This window comes from Amblyomma maculatum, chromosome 3 (genome assembly GCF_055883805.1).
Source record: "Amblyomma maculatum isolate TAMU_Amacu chromosome 3, ASM5588380v1, whole genome shotgun sequence".
Classification (NCBI taxonomy): domain Eukaryota; kingdom Metazoa; phylum Arthropoda; class Arachnida; order Ixodida; family Ixodidae; genus Amblyomma; species Amblyomma maculatum.
In genome coordinates, this window is record NC_139346.1 from 154919824 (window position 1) to 154933298 (window position 13475).

Below are 13475 nucleotides of genomic sequence, written 5' to 3' on the forward strand. Positions count from 1 at the left end.
ACATGCCGGGACATTTTATGTTTTGCTGCTTAATTTACCCCACAGCCGCGCAAGTTTGCAAAATTAGACCATTTCGCCGGTCAAAGCATGGGCAAGGCATTCTTTTTTTGCTGATTTATCTCATATCAGTGCACGTTCTGCAAAATTGGACCACTTTTCTGGTCGAGGCATGAGAAAGGCGTTTTGCTGCTTTACCCTATAAACAGCGCATGTTCGTCAGGATTGGACCCTTACACTGGTCGGAGTATGTACAAAGCATGTATTTTACTCTTTTTTTTCCCTTGGCAGCACACTTCGCTAATCGACACACGGATAAAGCATGTTTTTGCTGCTTTGCTAATTAGCAGTTCAGGTTCTGCGAAATTGCACTTTTCGGCAGACGCATGGACAAAGCATGTTTTACTGTTGGAACCCGTAGTACCGAACGTTTTCCGAAATCGGACCACTTCGCTGGTCGATGCAAGAAATACACAAGCGAAAAGAAAGCAGTCAACGTAACGGAAACAGCAGGAATGTGTTGCTTTATTTACAAGGCATCGGGTCCTTTCTGACCATTAAAATACAAACTTTAACGCTTAAACATCAGGTACAAGTTGTTTAAGGTAAGCTTCCTTGAAACTCCGCTCGTTAGTACCTACCCAGTCATCATTTCCATGACCGCCAGATACAGTGTACGACCGCCAAGTATCAATCGAAAAGCCAATAGTCATACCCATGTTCTTCACGAGCGAGCAACACTGCTTGTGATAACACAAATGCAAAGCTCACACGGTGCAGAGTCGACCCGCAGTACAGGCCAGTAGCTACATTAACAACATGCCAGTTCACTCTCAGACTCTTCCCTATAGCACATACGCCACTGCAGCAGTTTCAACTTATAACTGATTCCACGGGCATAAATTTCTGAGTTAGTATGAAACAATCCTGTAACGGCAGCTTTACCTGCGTACGCGTTACAAGTAGTCACTATCTTGAAGCACCACATGGACGGAAGCAGTTGCTCACGCAGATATGTTTAACAACGTTAAATGTGTCATATAGGCACACAATGGCGTTCCATTGAAAGCTGACAAATGTGTTTGCAAGGAATACGTACGCATTTAAACATAAAATATATGTTTATATTACAGCATTAGTGTTAACTTTACCTGGGAGAGAAAAAAAATTCCTTTTTACCGAACACAAACTGCTCACGATGTTTCAGGGCCACATAAAATAAGAAAAAAAAACGGCAAACAAGAAAAAGGCCGCTTTAGAGTCTCCTATAGTCTGTAGTGCTATTCCGCGCCAGGACAGCGACAGACGTATGTTAAAGGAAGTTCTCGTAGGCCAAGACATTTAGGTGGGCGGAAACGGTCACATTGGACCCCTAGTTAAAAAATAGCACTGCTTCGTGTGATCGAGTGCTTTAAGTCAGCCGCAGAGTTCAATAACGTAAACTAATTCGCACCAACAGCCCACTGTCCCCGATAAGGCAGCACCTATGCCAGCTGAATCAGCCAAAAAGGTTCACACTTTCTTTGCGCTCCTCGTTGTTCATTCAGCCGCACGCGCAGCAGTGATTAGTGACTGCGCCAATTTAGTGTCTCTTAATCTCTTGAGCACACAGCAAGAGCCGTGTTTTGTAACGATACATTCCGAGATTGATCCACTCGTTTCCTCGCCATTAGTCGACTGCACCTTCGGTGCCAAAGGCGGCGAACTACATGACCTATTGAGCTCGTCAAATCTTTACGTCACAAGTCGCCTCGACACAACGGTAGAAGCGCAAAGAAATTAATCGTGAAAATAATCATCGGTAGGCAAAAGCTAATGTGTCGACAAAATGCGATCGCGAATGTATAAGAATCGTATACGCGACTGAAAGTAAAAAAAAAAAAAGCACACAAAGAGAAAGAAAATGTGTTAAAAAAGGGGAGGGGGAGTGCGAGGATGCATGGTCGTTGCTTTATGTGTGCAGTTGTATGTGCGCTGTGTGTGTCGGTGCGTATAGGTTGTGTGTGCGCGCGCGTTTGTATGTATTTCCGGTGGGTTATTTCGCGCCTGTGGACGCTTCGACGTCCGTGATGTCGACCAGCTGCCTCTGCTTCTTGCGCATGTTCCAGTGCAGGCACTCGGCCAGGCTGTCGAACCAGTCTGAAATCTGGTCCTGGGCGCAGATTGAAGGCACCGGGTAGATGGAGGTTGTCACCCGCAGGCTGCAGCGGGGCAGAAAACGAAGGGGCGGGGAAGGGGGATCATAATCATTGCAGAACCACAAGGGTCCTTGCACTTCACCGACCTAAGTATGACGCCCCGATAATTAACCTGCGTTGTCAAAAACGCTGGCCATGAACTTTCTTTTCTAATTTCTAGATTATTGATAACGTAAGATCAGTAGACGGGCAACAGACAAGGGCAGAGTGGTACGGAGAGCCGACTTAGATTGCATCTCGGGGGATCGCGATGACAGTTGTGCTTGGCGCTCTTATATTTGGCTTGAAAAATGGAATCGGGGGAATTCCAGATGCTGTCGCGAGTGGGTCAATCCGAACCTTACCTTTCACCGTGCTGGAGCTCCTGGCGCAGACGACCGTCGAACGAGGCCCACACTGAACTTCGCGCTTCGGGTGAAACCATTATCTGCACAAATATTGACGAGTCATCACATCCGTTTAAAGATTTACGCATAGTTGCGGATTTTCTTCAGAATTTTCGCACAGGTTCTAATATCCAGAAGTATCAAAATTAAATAGAACAGCAGGGCGCTGAATAGCTCCTTAACGTATACCAGAACTCCAAAGTCTTTTCCAAATGACGGTATAAAAATGGTTGAAAATTTTAAAACCCCGAAAGTGCAAGTGAAGTGATATGGCAAAGTTGAATATACTCTCCAAATACATGGTTATACTAACAAATCGGAAACCGTTAATTTCCGCTAGGAAATCGTAATTTGGTCGTTAAGTTTGAAATTCTCAAAGATAGAATGTCATTATATCTAGGCCTCACATTACTGCTTTAAGAAACCATCTTGCAACCGTAGCAGTGATATGATATAAAGCCAATCTAGGTTGGTGGCATCGCACCAATCTAGTGCGGAAAGATCACACAGCACAAAGTACGGAAATATCATGCCGGTCTGAATAAAGCCTTACTTCAAACCATGTCACCTCTCAACTACCATCTACCAGATATATGATTGTGATTCTTGAGGCTGTGAGGTTTCGAGGCTCTGGGAACTTTTTTGTTCAAAATGTTGGTATTAACGTTCACTAAATAAAATTGATTGCATTCCAGCTGAGTTGCTTCAAAACCTCAACTATGACGCTGTTAGCATTCTGCATACATTATGTCAGAAGATTTGGACAACTCTGCAGTGGCCACAGGATTGGAGGAGGTCAGTTTACATCCCCATTCCAAAGAAAGGCAGTGCCAAAGATTGTTCCAACTGCCGCACGACCGCGCTTATTTCGCATGCTAGCAAGGTGATGTTGAAAATCCTACAAGGTAGGCTGCAGCAGTATGTGGATCGGGAGCTTCCGGACGTGCAAGCTGGGTTTCGCAAGGGCAGAGGAACTAGAGACCAAATTGCCAACCTTCGCTGGATCATGGAAAAAGCAAGAGAGTTCCAGAAACCCATCTACTTCTGCTTTACTGATTATGCGAAAGCGTTTGACTGCGTAGATCACAGCAGATTGTGGCAAGCTCTCCAAGAGATGGGAGTTCCAATTCACCTCATCTGTCTCCTCAGGAACCTGTATGAAGGGAAAGAGGCCACAGTCAGAACTGGGCATGGTCTTACTGATTGGTTTCCGATCGAGAAAGGAGTGAGGCAAGGCTGCATACTGTCCCCCTGCCTATTTAACCTATATGCAGAGTGCATCATGAGGAAGGCCGGTCTGGACGGGTCTTCAGCTGGAGTGAAGATTGCTGGAAAACGTATCAACAACCTTAGATATGCGGATGATACCACTTTAATGGCAGAAAGTGAAGTGGATCTCAAGAGACTTCTGATGCGCGTACAAGAAGAGAGTGAGAAGTTTGGGCTTAAACTGAACATTAAAAAGACAAAGATCATGGCGTCTTGCCCTATCAAGTCCTGGAGCATCGATTGACAAGAAGTGGAAGCTGTGACAGATTTTCTCTTCTTGGGCTCCAAGATTACCTCGGAAGGAGACTGCAGCCATGAAATTAGGAGACGCCTGCTTCTGGGAAAGAGAGCAATGGTTAACCTTGACCGCCTAGTAAAGAGCAGAGACATTAGTCTGCCAACCAAGATCCGTATAACTCGTGCTATGGTCTTTCCAGTTGTGATGTATGGATACGAGAGTTGGACTGTGAAAAAGGCTGACCGACGAAGAATTGACGCGTTTGAATTGTGGTGCTGGCGAAGACTCTTGAGAGTTCCATGGACTGCCAGAAGATCAAATCAGTCGATATTGTCGACCATAAACCCTGACTGTTCATTGAAGGGTCAAATTCTAAAGTTAAAGCTCAGCTACTTTGGTCATCTAATGAGAAGGGAGGAGTCGCTGGAGAAAGATTTGATGTTGGGAAAGGTTGAGGGTCGCCGGAGAAGGGGTAGGCGGCGAACGCGATGGTTAGATGGCATCCTGGAGGCACTGCAGATTAAGTTATGCGATGTTAGGAAGATAGTGAGAGACCGGAAAGCGTGGCGTGACATGGTCCATAGGGTCACGAAGAGTAGGACACGACTGAACGACTGAAATAAAATTGGCCTCGTGGTTCTGCAGCCTCCGTTACTTCTGTTGATACGTTCGAAAGAGCCGCCCGCCACGACCGAGAGCTGACAAAATGAAGAGGGAGGAACCTTATCTTTCCTACCGTAGGGCAGAGGCGGAAGAGAAGAAACGCCTCAATACAACGAGAAACTTGGTTATAACGAGAAACTTCGATGTAACGAGAAATTCGCTGAAAGCTCAAAGTCCTAGCATAAACGGATATGTTAGAAGTGCGAGAATAAGTGAAAATGACTAGCAATGAAGAAGTAAAAAAAGAAGAGAAGGAAGAATTAAGGCCTAGGGAGCGCAGGCAAAACATATCTTAATCACAGCTTCAACTGCCTCCGCAGCCTCAATCTCAATCACCACACTTTTCAAGTACACGTATTCCCCATCCCCCTAATGGCGGAACTAAGCCTCACCTTGAGCTCCACCCCCGCGGGCACCACGATGGAGCGGAAGGAGAGCGAGTGCGGGCAGATGGGCGTCACCATGATGGCCGGCACGCTGGGGTGGATCATGGAGGCGCCCGCGGCCACCGCGTACGCCGTGCTGCCCGTCGGCGTCGACACGATCAGACCTGCAACAGGCGGGGTCGCACACAAGCGCCGTGAAGGGGACATGCATGCCACACGGCCTGCAATGCTTATAAAATTTGGTACATAAAGAACTGAAGTTGAAAGAAGGATCGTTAAGAAAATTGCGATGACTAATTTCGTCAATGCTTAAATTAAAAAAAAAAGAATGAGAATCGATGAAACACAGGAAGCGTTGCTTCCTGTAAACTTTGTCCGCAAGGGAGAGTCGCCTGACGTTTTCGACCGAGGCGTGCAATCAAGAAATTCCAGCGCTGGTGGCATAGGCTCGGTGTTGACTGTATACTAGGAGGAGAAGATGCGTCAGTGAAGCTCTCATTTAGCGCGATGTAAACTTCATGACAAATTTCAGTCGCGGGGAGCAATACGCTCGTAGTGTGCGGAGACTAACGCTCCGAGCCAAGACTGGGGCTACCACAGAACGACGGTCAAGGGGAGAGAGCTGATGCAAGACGCTACCGACGTCGGACTGAACCTAATCACGGATCCGGCCTTTCCCACCAGGATCGGCACATCTGTTACGAGAGACACAACTCCGGACCTTACCTTCGTCAAAACTGACGGAGGATCAAGAGAAGCGAAATGGAGAAACACTGGCCCAGAGCTGGGCAGCGATCACTACATCGTGGAGGTCGTCGTACCGCTCGAAGGCCAAGGCAACACCGGCATAAGGAAGCATCGCATTGCGGACTGGGACGCCTTTCGAAAGGCGCTATCCGCGGTGCAAGTGGACAATACGGACATCGAGCAATGGGCGGCCAACGTCGTTGAGACGACGGAAGGAGCCACCAAAGAGCTAGAGACAAGATGGACGGATAGACAAGATGGACAGTCGGCTGGCCCACCTGATAGAAGCCAAGCAGTCCATAAAGGCGAGGTGGCAGAAGCGACGAACCAACCGAAGTCTAAGGAAGAAGATCGCCGAGCTAAACAGGCAGATCGAGGTCCACTGCAGGGTGCTATGCACCCAACAGTGGAACGAGGCCTGCAACGAAGCCGACGGACAGATGCACAAGGGCAAGACGTGGAACATGCTGCGGCACCTCCTCGACGAAACCAAGACCAAGGGCCACCAACACAACAACCTGGCCAGGATCCTACACAAGGCAATCTGCGAACACGGGGAAGACGAGGTCAAGCGGCGCTTGGACGCCAAGTACCTGCCGACCACCCCCACGGAAAGACACCCGGATTACCAAGGCAAAGAGAACGAGACGCTAGATCGCGACATCCAGACCTGGGAAGTCAGAGTTGCCCTGCAGGATCTCAATGGAAGGTCTGCCGCGGGTCCCGATCGAGTGACCAACAGAGCGCTCAAGAACCTCAACGAAGCGGCCATCGAAACGCTCACGAACTTCTACAACAAGTGCTGGCAAGAAGGAAGGCTACCCAAGCAATGGAAAGCAGCCAAGACGATCCTCATCCCCAAGCCTGGCAGGCCGCCCAACATAGAGAACCTCAGGCCGATCTCGCTCACTTCGTGCGTGGGAAAGGTCCTCGACCACGTTCTCATGAACAGGTGGCAGCGTTACCTGGAAGAATCGGAGTTTTACCCAAATTCCATCATCGGGTTTCGGAACAAACTCGGGACGCAAGACGCCATGATCTTACTGAAGAACGAGATCATCGACGATACGACGGGCACCACGGACAACAGAGCCGTACTCGGGCTGGACTTGCAGAGCGCCTTTAAAAAAGTGAGGCACTCGGCTATCCTGGCCCAAGTATCCAGGCTAAACATGGGCAGGAGGACATACCAGTACATCAAAGACTTCCTGACGGAACGGACCATCGAAATCTGTGCGGGAGACCTGCAGCTCGAAGAGAAGAAGCTGGGCAGCGTCGGAACTCCGCAGGGGTCGGTAATCTCCCCGCTACTCTTCAACCTCGTGATGATCGGGGTGGCCACCCGGCTAGAAAGAGTAGCGGGAGTCCGGCACACCATCTACGCCGACGACGTTACGCTATGGGTACCGGGAGGAAGCGACGGACACATCGAGACAACGCTGCAAGAAGCGGTCAACGCCATCGAGGAGCAGCTGGACGGGTCTGGACTCGTTTGCTCTCCGGCCAAGTCAGAACTGCTGGTGATTCCCCCGAAAGGATCGGGCAGGAAAAGAAAGAATATGGAAGTCAAGTACGAGCGTCCCAAGATCACGGTCAAGACGGCGGGAGGACAAGTAATACCGGAGGTCGAGAAGATTCGAGTACTTGGGCTGCTCATCCAGCGAAACCGAGCCAACGGTGAAACGGTCAACAAGCTCGCGGGCAAAGCGGCTGCGGCAATGAGACTCATCAAGAGGGTGTCCAACAGAAAAGCGGGGATGAAGGAGGAGAGCCTGACTAGGCTCGTTCAATCCTTCGCAGTTAGCCACATAACGTACTTGGCCGCCTTCCACAACTGGAGGCCGAGTGAACGTAACAAGATAGACGCCACCATACGCAAGGCGTATAAAGCGGCACTCGGTCTCCTCGGGGGCACGAGCAACGAAAAATTCATGGCGCTGGGAGTCCACAACACGCTGGACGAAATAGCCGAAGCACAGAGAATGGCGCAACTCGAGCGTCTCTCTGAAACGAGAACCGGAAGACATACTGCGGGACCTTGGCCTCGAACCGAGGGAAGGCAAGCAGCAGAAAGACGTACCTATACCAGATAGCATCAACAGAAAGCTCAGGGTCTTCCCGATCCCGAAGAACGTGAACCCCGAGCACAACAGGGAGCGGAGGTTGGCGAGGGCCAGGGCTCTCGTAGACCTCCACGCCAGAGAAGAAGGCGCCGCCTACGTGGACGCGGCGGAGTATCGAGGGAACACCAACGCATACGCGGCGGTGGTTGTCGGGGCATCGACGGGTGCAACGAAGACCGCGGTGAGCGTCCGGACTCGAGAAGCGCACCGGGCGGAGGAGGTGGCCATCGCCTTGGCCGTTTCCGACCCTGGATGCACTACAGTGTTGTGTGACTCTAGAACGGCAGTGAAGAACTACGCCAAGGGTAGGGTATGCAGTGAGGCCGCGCGCATACTGCGCAAGGCCGAAGACATCGGACGCAAAAGTCCTGTGGTGATCAAGTGGTTTCCGGCCCACATGGGCAGTGACGTGTCTGAACGCGGAAACGTGAACCACAACGAGACGGCCAACTCGGCCGCGCGAGGACTAACCAACCGCGCGGCTGCAAGCACGGCCGACTCGGAGTCTTGGTCGCGGCGCAGTGCCAAGGACAAGATGACCACCTTCAACGAAATAGTGAAATGGTACAGACTGAACAGACAGACTATGCCGCCACCTCACCCGGGGCTTACCCGGAAGGAGGCAGTGTTATACAGACAGTTACAGACGGGGTCCCTGCTCACCCCGGTGCTAGCTAAGCACATGTGTCCGAGTGTGCACGCGAGCGACATGTGTAGACTGTGCGCGAAGGAGAGAGCCACCGCGGCTCACATCCTTTGGGACTGTAGCGTAAATCCGCGCGAAGCCAGCGAGAAGACGACGATCCCGCCGCAGCTAGAGGCTGCAACGAGGAGCTGTGATCAAGAGACACAACTCAAGGCCGTCCAGCAGGTCTCGGCAGCTCTAGAGAGGCAGCGACCGAGCGAAACCGAGGAGAGGGGGGGCAGCACCCCCAAGAAGGGGGCGGCGGCCCTCTCGAACCCGCGGAAGTAGCGAGGGACGTAACAAGACCTCAAGGAGCACAACGCACGAGACTGACGTAGTGGCCGCGTCACGGTAAAAGCTTGTCCTCCCTGCTTGGAGGGAGCCTAACCGATTCTGCAGGCATTTTAAATAAAAGTTGTTCTCTCTCTCTCTCAAGATTTAATTTCGTAATATTGCCCGTTACTCTCCTGCATACAACACGTTACTATGCTTCCTTCTGTTGCATGCTGTTCTTTTGCGTGAAATTAAGCGACCACTTCAAGGACTGCTCATTAGGTGATCATGGGCGACAGTTGCTTGTGACCGCTGCTCAGACTCACCGTCGCCCTGGACGGTCGTGATAAGCTTGCCATCCAGGTAGAGGTCGATGTTGGACAGGTAGGGTGACGGACCCCTGTCCACGACGACTTCGTTAAGAACCTGCGCAACAAGCACGGAGACGACGAAAATTGGCATTGTGCTTAAGCTTGGTCCGGCTCATACGTTGCGTGTTAGCGCGCTACACAGAATGACGTCTGCTTCATTACGGCGTGTATTTCACGGCACTGGAAACAGCTGAAACTTCGCGGGCTCTCTCTGACGGCCGGAAAAGAAGTCATTCAATATGTTAAGAGTTCAACATATTTTTCTAAACCTTGGCGGCTTCAAATCTTGAAGTTTCAGAGTAGAGTTGGGGCCCTCAAGGTATTCGTTAAGAAGTTTAATATCAGTGATTTGAAGCAATCCGCACTGGCGCAGGGAGCAGCACATTTATTTTGGATGGCTTGCGCAGATACGGAAAAGGAACATAAGATTGTCGGAACAAAAAAAAATCATAGATGCTGAGAGCAGCAATCACTCTTAGCACATCGCGCAGCGGAGTCATCGACGTCGACACAAAAATGTGTGCGTAGCCAGGTCAAATTTAGAAAACGTACGTGCTGCTGGCAGGGCCCGGATAGTCTCCCCTACAAAGAGAGCACATGCGATTTGCCGAAAAGGTTTCTCTGCGTCCTCGAAGCAAGTATGCGTAACGAGAGCACCTGATACCTACCAGGCAGGCCGAGTTGTTGCAGAGGTTATTGTCGTTGGTGTCGCTCTCGTTGCGGTATATACTGCACTTCAGCCGGCTGCGTAGCGTGAGAGCAGCGTGCCCTGCGTGGGAAGAAATCGTCTGCTCACCATTCAATGCAAATACAGGGTACAATCGGCAAGGTATGCAGACGGCTGATCTACAAGTCTGCAATCATTCAACAATGTCACAGCAGCGTCGACCAGTTACATGCGGGACCACTGAGGAGAAGCGGATGAGAGCACGCGCATGCGCAAAGAGTGCTTGTCAGTTGCAGCGTCGTCTGCTCGGATGTTTTGCAGACGTAGCACCCATTTCATGTCTGCTCATCTGCTTGTCATCCGTTGCTCAATAGCCCGCGTAGCGAGCAGTTGAGTGCTCTGTGCGTTTGCGCGTGCTAATCACCCATTTCGTCTGTGCAGTTCTGCAGGGGACAATGAAAGACAGCCCGGTCAACGCTCCTGTGACATTACTAATAAGTTGGAAAACTGTACGCCAGATCAAAGCTGGCGGCATGAAGTGTAGCCAGTAATTCACGAACCTATTTCCGAGCTTTCCTAAGCCTATGGCGAAGACACTGGTGGTCACGCGCGCTTCGCAACGCGGCTTTCGACATTACTTCCATGTATACATTATTTCAAAAAGAAGCGCGAACACACCTTCGAGCACGTTGTTGACCTTGTCCTGAAAGTTGTCGAAGTCGAAGGGCGTGAGGAATCCCAGGGAGCCCATGTGGAAGGCCATGACGGGGGGCACGCTTTGCTGCCAAAACAAAAGGGTAACAACACGACCTTGTGGTTCAAGACGAAAGCGGAAGACAACACAAATGCATACATACATAAAAATATGTACATAAGTTGTTCCTTCTGAATACAGAGGTGCAAACCGCTCGGCGCGAATTCTCCGCCACGGAACTTATCACGCGCGGAGGCGCGCGCGCCTCCGCGCGTGGTAAGTCGCAAAAAACTACAGAAAATTTTCTGATGCGGTTTTTCTGTGCGGTTTTTGACGGGAAACCTGTTGTAACATTCTGTCGTAACATCAGGAACTCCTGTAGTTACAACAGAAAAGTGCTACAGAACTACAGACAACAGAAATGTACAACAGAAATGTACAACAGAAAAACTACAGAACTGCAGAAAAGTACTACAGAACTACAGAAAAATCTGATGGTTACGACAGAACTACAGGACATTTTGTCGTATTTTTGACACAGTTCTGTAGTTTATTTCGACTGGCACTGTGTGCCATTCTGCCCCCTGCTTCTGTATCTTCCCCGCCGCTTTGTTTTCATAACGAGGAGTGCACACGAGACTACTGCGAAGCCAGCGTACTACATCGCAAGGGAAAATGCGCCCGTTCAGCAACATGAGTTTTCAGTTATCTTTCATTAGGGTGCATTAATCGAGAGCAGCATATCAGCCGACTCATACGTCCCTTATTATGGTTCGAACCAAGGAATAAAGCAGACAAAAGAGAGCAGACTTCACTGAGCCTGCCCATAGCGACACACTCAAAAGCCCTGGAAGATCATTGCCACTTTTCCGGAACCATGGTTTTCTGTTGCATTTTGATTCGCAGTAACACCGGGAGGTGGCGCGTCGACTTAATTGGGTCTGCTTGGAAGGTGACAAAAACGAGAAACGCGGCGGAGAGAGATCTAATACTCCTGTCACACGGTCACTTTCGATCCTCACTGAACTCGATCTGCATTGAGGTTTTCAAGAAGGATCGAAGCATCCCATGCTACACGGCCGTTTTCAATGAGCATTGAGAAATTTTCCTCATGTGCGCTACGAGGGTGTCGATGACCGCTTTCTAGTGTGCTTGAAATCTCGAGATCGATTAAGGGAGCAGCTTGAAGTCAAGCAGGCTCGAGCTCGATTGCACTGTGACAAGTTGCCGTGTGACAACCTCGATCTGCATTGAGTTGAATGCAGATAGAGTTCAATGAGGATCGAAATTCTCCGTGTGACAGGGGTATAAAGGTGAACCCTAGTGAAAAAAACCATACGAGTCACAATAACTTCATACAGATTTCTCATATTAAACTCATACAAATCTCATTAATTCATATATTTCTCATATGATGAATGAGATTAGTATGAGATTATATGAGATTTGTATGAGATTAGTATCAGTTTAGTATGAGAATTTGTATGAGGTTAGTGTGACTCATAGGGTTTTTTCCCTAGGGAAAGTACACGACGGCGCTGATCTTGTGACATCAGCGTGGCAATATCGGCGCATTATACTTCTCGCTTCGATCCTCCTGCGCGTCTTAGATGCTTGAGCCGGGTCCGTTTACGTTATATTCTTTTCGGTAGGAAGTAAAGGAGGAAGTTTATAATTGCGAGATATTACAATGGAGAAGATTTAATCAGAATTAATCTTTCATGCAGCCGGCGCCACAAAATCGCGTAAGAAGTATTTTGTTGCCTCCGAAGAGAGCCCTCTACCTGGAAAAGTGATGAGGCGTAGAGCAGCGTGCCATCGCCGCCGAGGCAGATGATGAAGTCGATCCGGTCTGTGAGTTCATCCCTGCCTGACGGAAAGACAAAGAAGAAGCGACGCCGCACTCTGAGCGATTGCACGTGCCCGTATCCCCACACCTGCGCTTAGGAGGGCGAAAACGATGGTGACCTTCGCGTTAGCCACTCCGTCAACCGCTTTTCTTGGGATCAAGAGTCTGCAGCGAGTTACAACAGACCGTGTTGAAACAGTGAGCTCATCTAGTTGACCCTCGTTCATAGTGACAAGAAAAACAAACGTACGCTAGTCTCGACATTCCAGCCGACCGCAAAAAACATTGACGACTGAAAGGGTGAATAAACTTGATGGGCATCTCTTTGCGGCTACTACCAACCGCTTACTGCATCGGGAAATGTCTTGGTTTGCTTGGCTTGTGGAGGCGAGTTGCTCCACGCTGACGCATCAATGCGTCATTTTTCAGACAGGTACAGTATGGGCCATAGGGGTAACATTGAAATAAGCCTAGAGTTGGTCGTTTCCTTTAGTGCCCAAAATCTGCCGCTGTGTTTGTCTCTTCCTTTTGTTTTTTTTGTTTTTTTCTGAACTGGCGGCGAGAAATCGCGGACGTCGTTATTAAATATAGTTTGAAAGATGGAATGAAGCGTACAGTAGCGTGGCCTGATTACAAAACGATCTAGCTTATAAGAACATTTATTTTTGGGCAAAATGGGAAGTGAGCTTTCTGTGTGGATATTTTATTCGCGAGTTCCTTTTGCCTCTTCAGCACTTTCGCTAGCATCAGCGCGCTATTGCCTTTTAAGTCCAGTTCGCAACTTTAGGTGGTGAGCAGTACCTTCTTTGAAGGTGCAGAGCTTGTCTTTGACCTCAAGGAACGACTTGTTGTTCTTCAAAAATGGGTCCTCCAAGATGGCGTCTTCAACGAAGACAACCATATTTTTGACCTGCATTGATAGAGTCGAC

The 13475-nt window shown here is 49.5% G+C and overlaps 1 protein-coding gene across 3 annotated transcripts in view; it reads right to left on the reverse strand.

Annotated features, from left to right (window-relative positions):
• Window positions 1-502: 502 nt before the first annotated feature.
• The window catches only part of LOC146196538 (NAD kinase-like), a 51232-nt gene continuing 38259 nt past the window's right edge, over window positions 503-13475 (reverse strand). For 2 of the 3 annotated variants that reach the window (XM_084598282.1, XM_084598284.1), the window contains exons 4-12: window positions 13348-13456; window positions 12482-12567; window positions 10682-10784; window positions 10005-10105; window positions 9889-9918; window positions 9292-9391; window positions 5144-5301; window positions 2540-2622; window positions 503-2198 (exon numbers count right to left, since the gene is read on the reverse strand). In XM_084598282.1, the coding sequence (XP_084454408.1) occupies window positions 2033-2198; window positions 2540-2622; window positions 5144-5301; window positions 9292-9391; window positions 9889-9918; window positions 10005-10105; window positions 10682-10784; window positions 12482-12567; window positions 13348-13456 (936 nt within the window). In that variant the 3' untranslated portion in view covers window positions 503-2032. The remainder of the gene's footprint in view (window positions 2199-2539; window positions 2623-5143; window positions 5302-9291; window positions 9392-9888; window positions 9919-10004; window positions 10106-10681; window positions 10785-12481; window positions 12568-13347; window positions 13457-13475) is intronic. The other variant, XM_084598283.1, reaches the window with a different exon arrangement.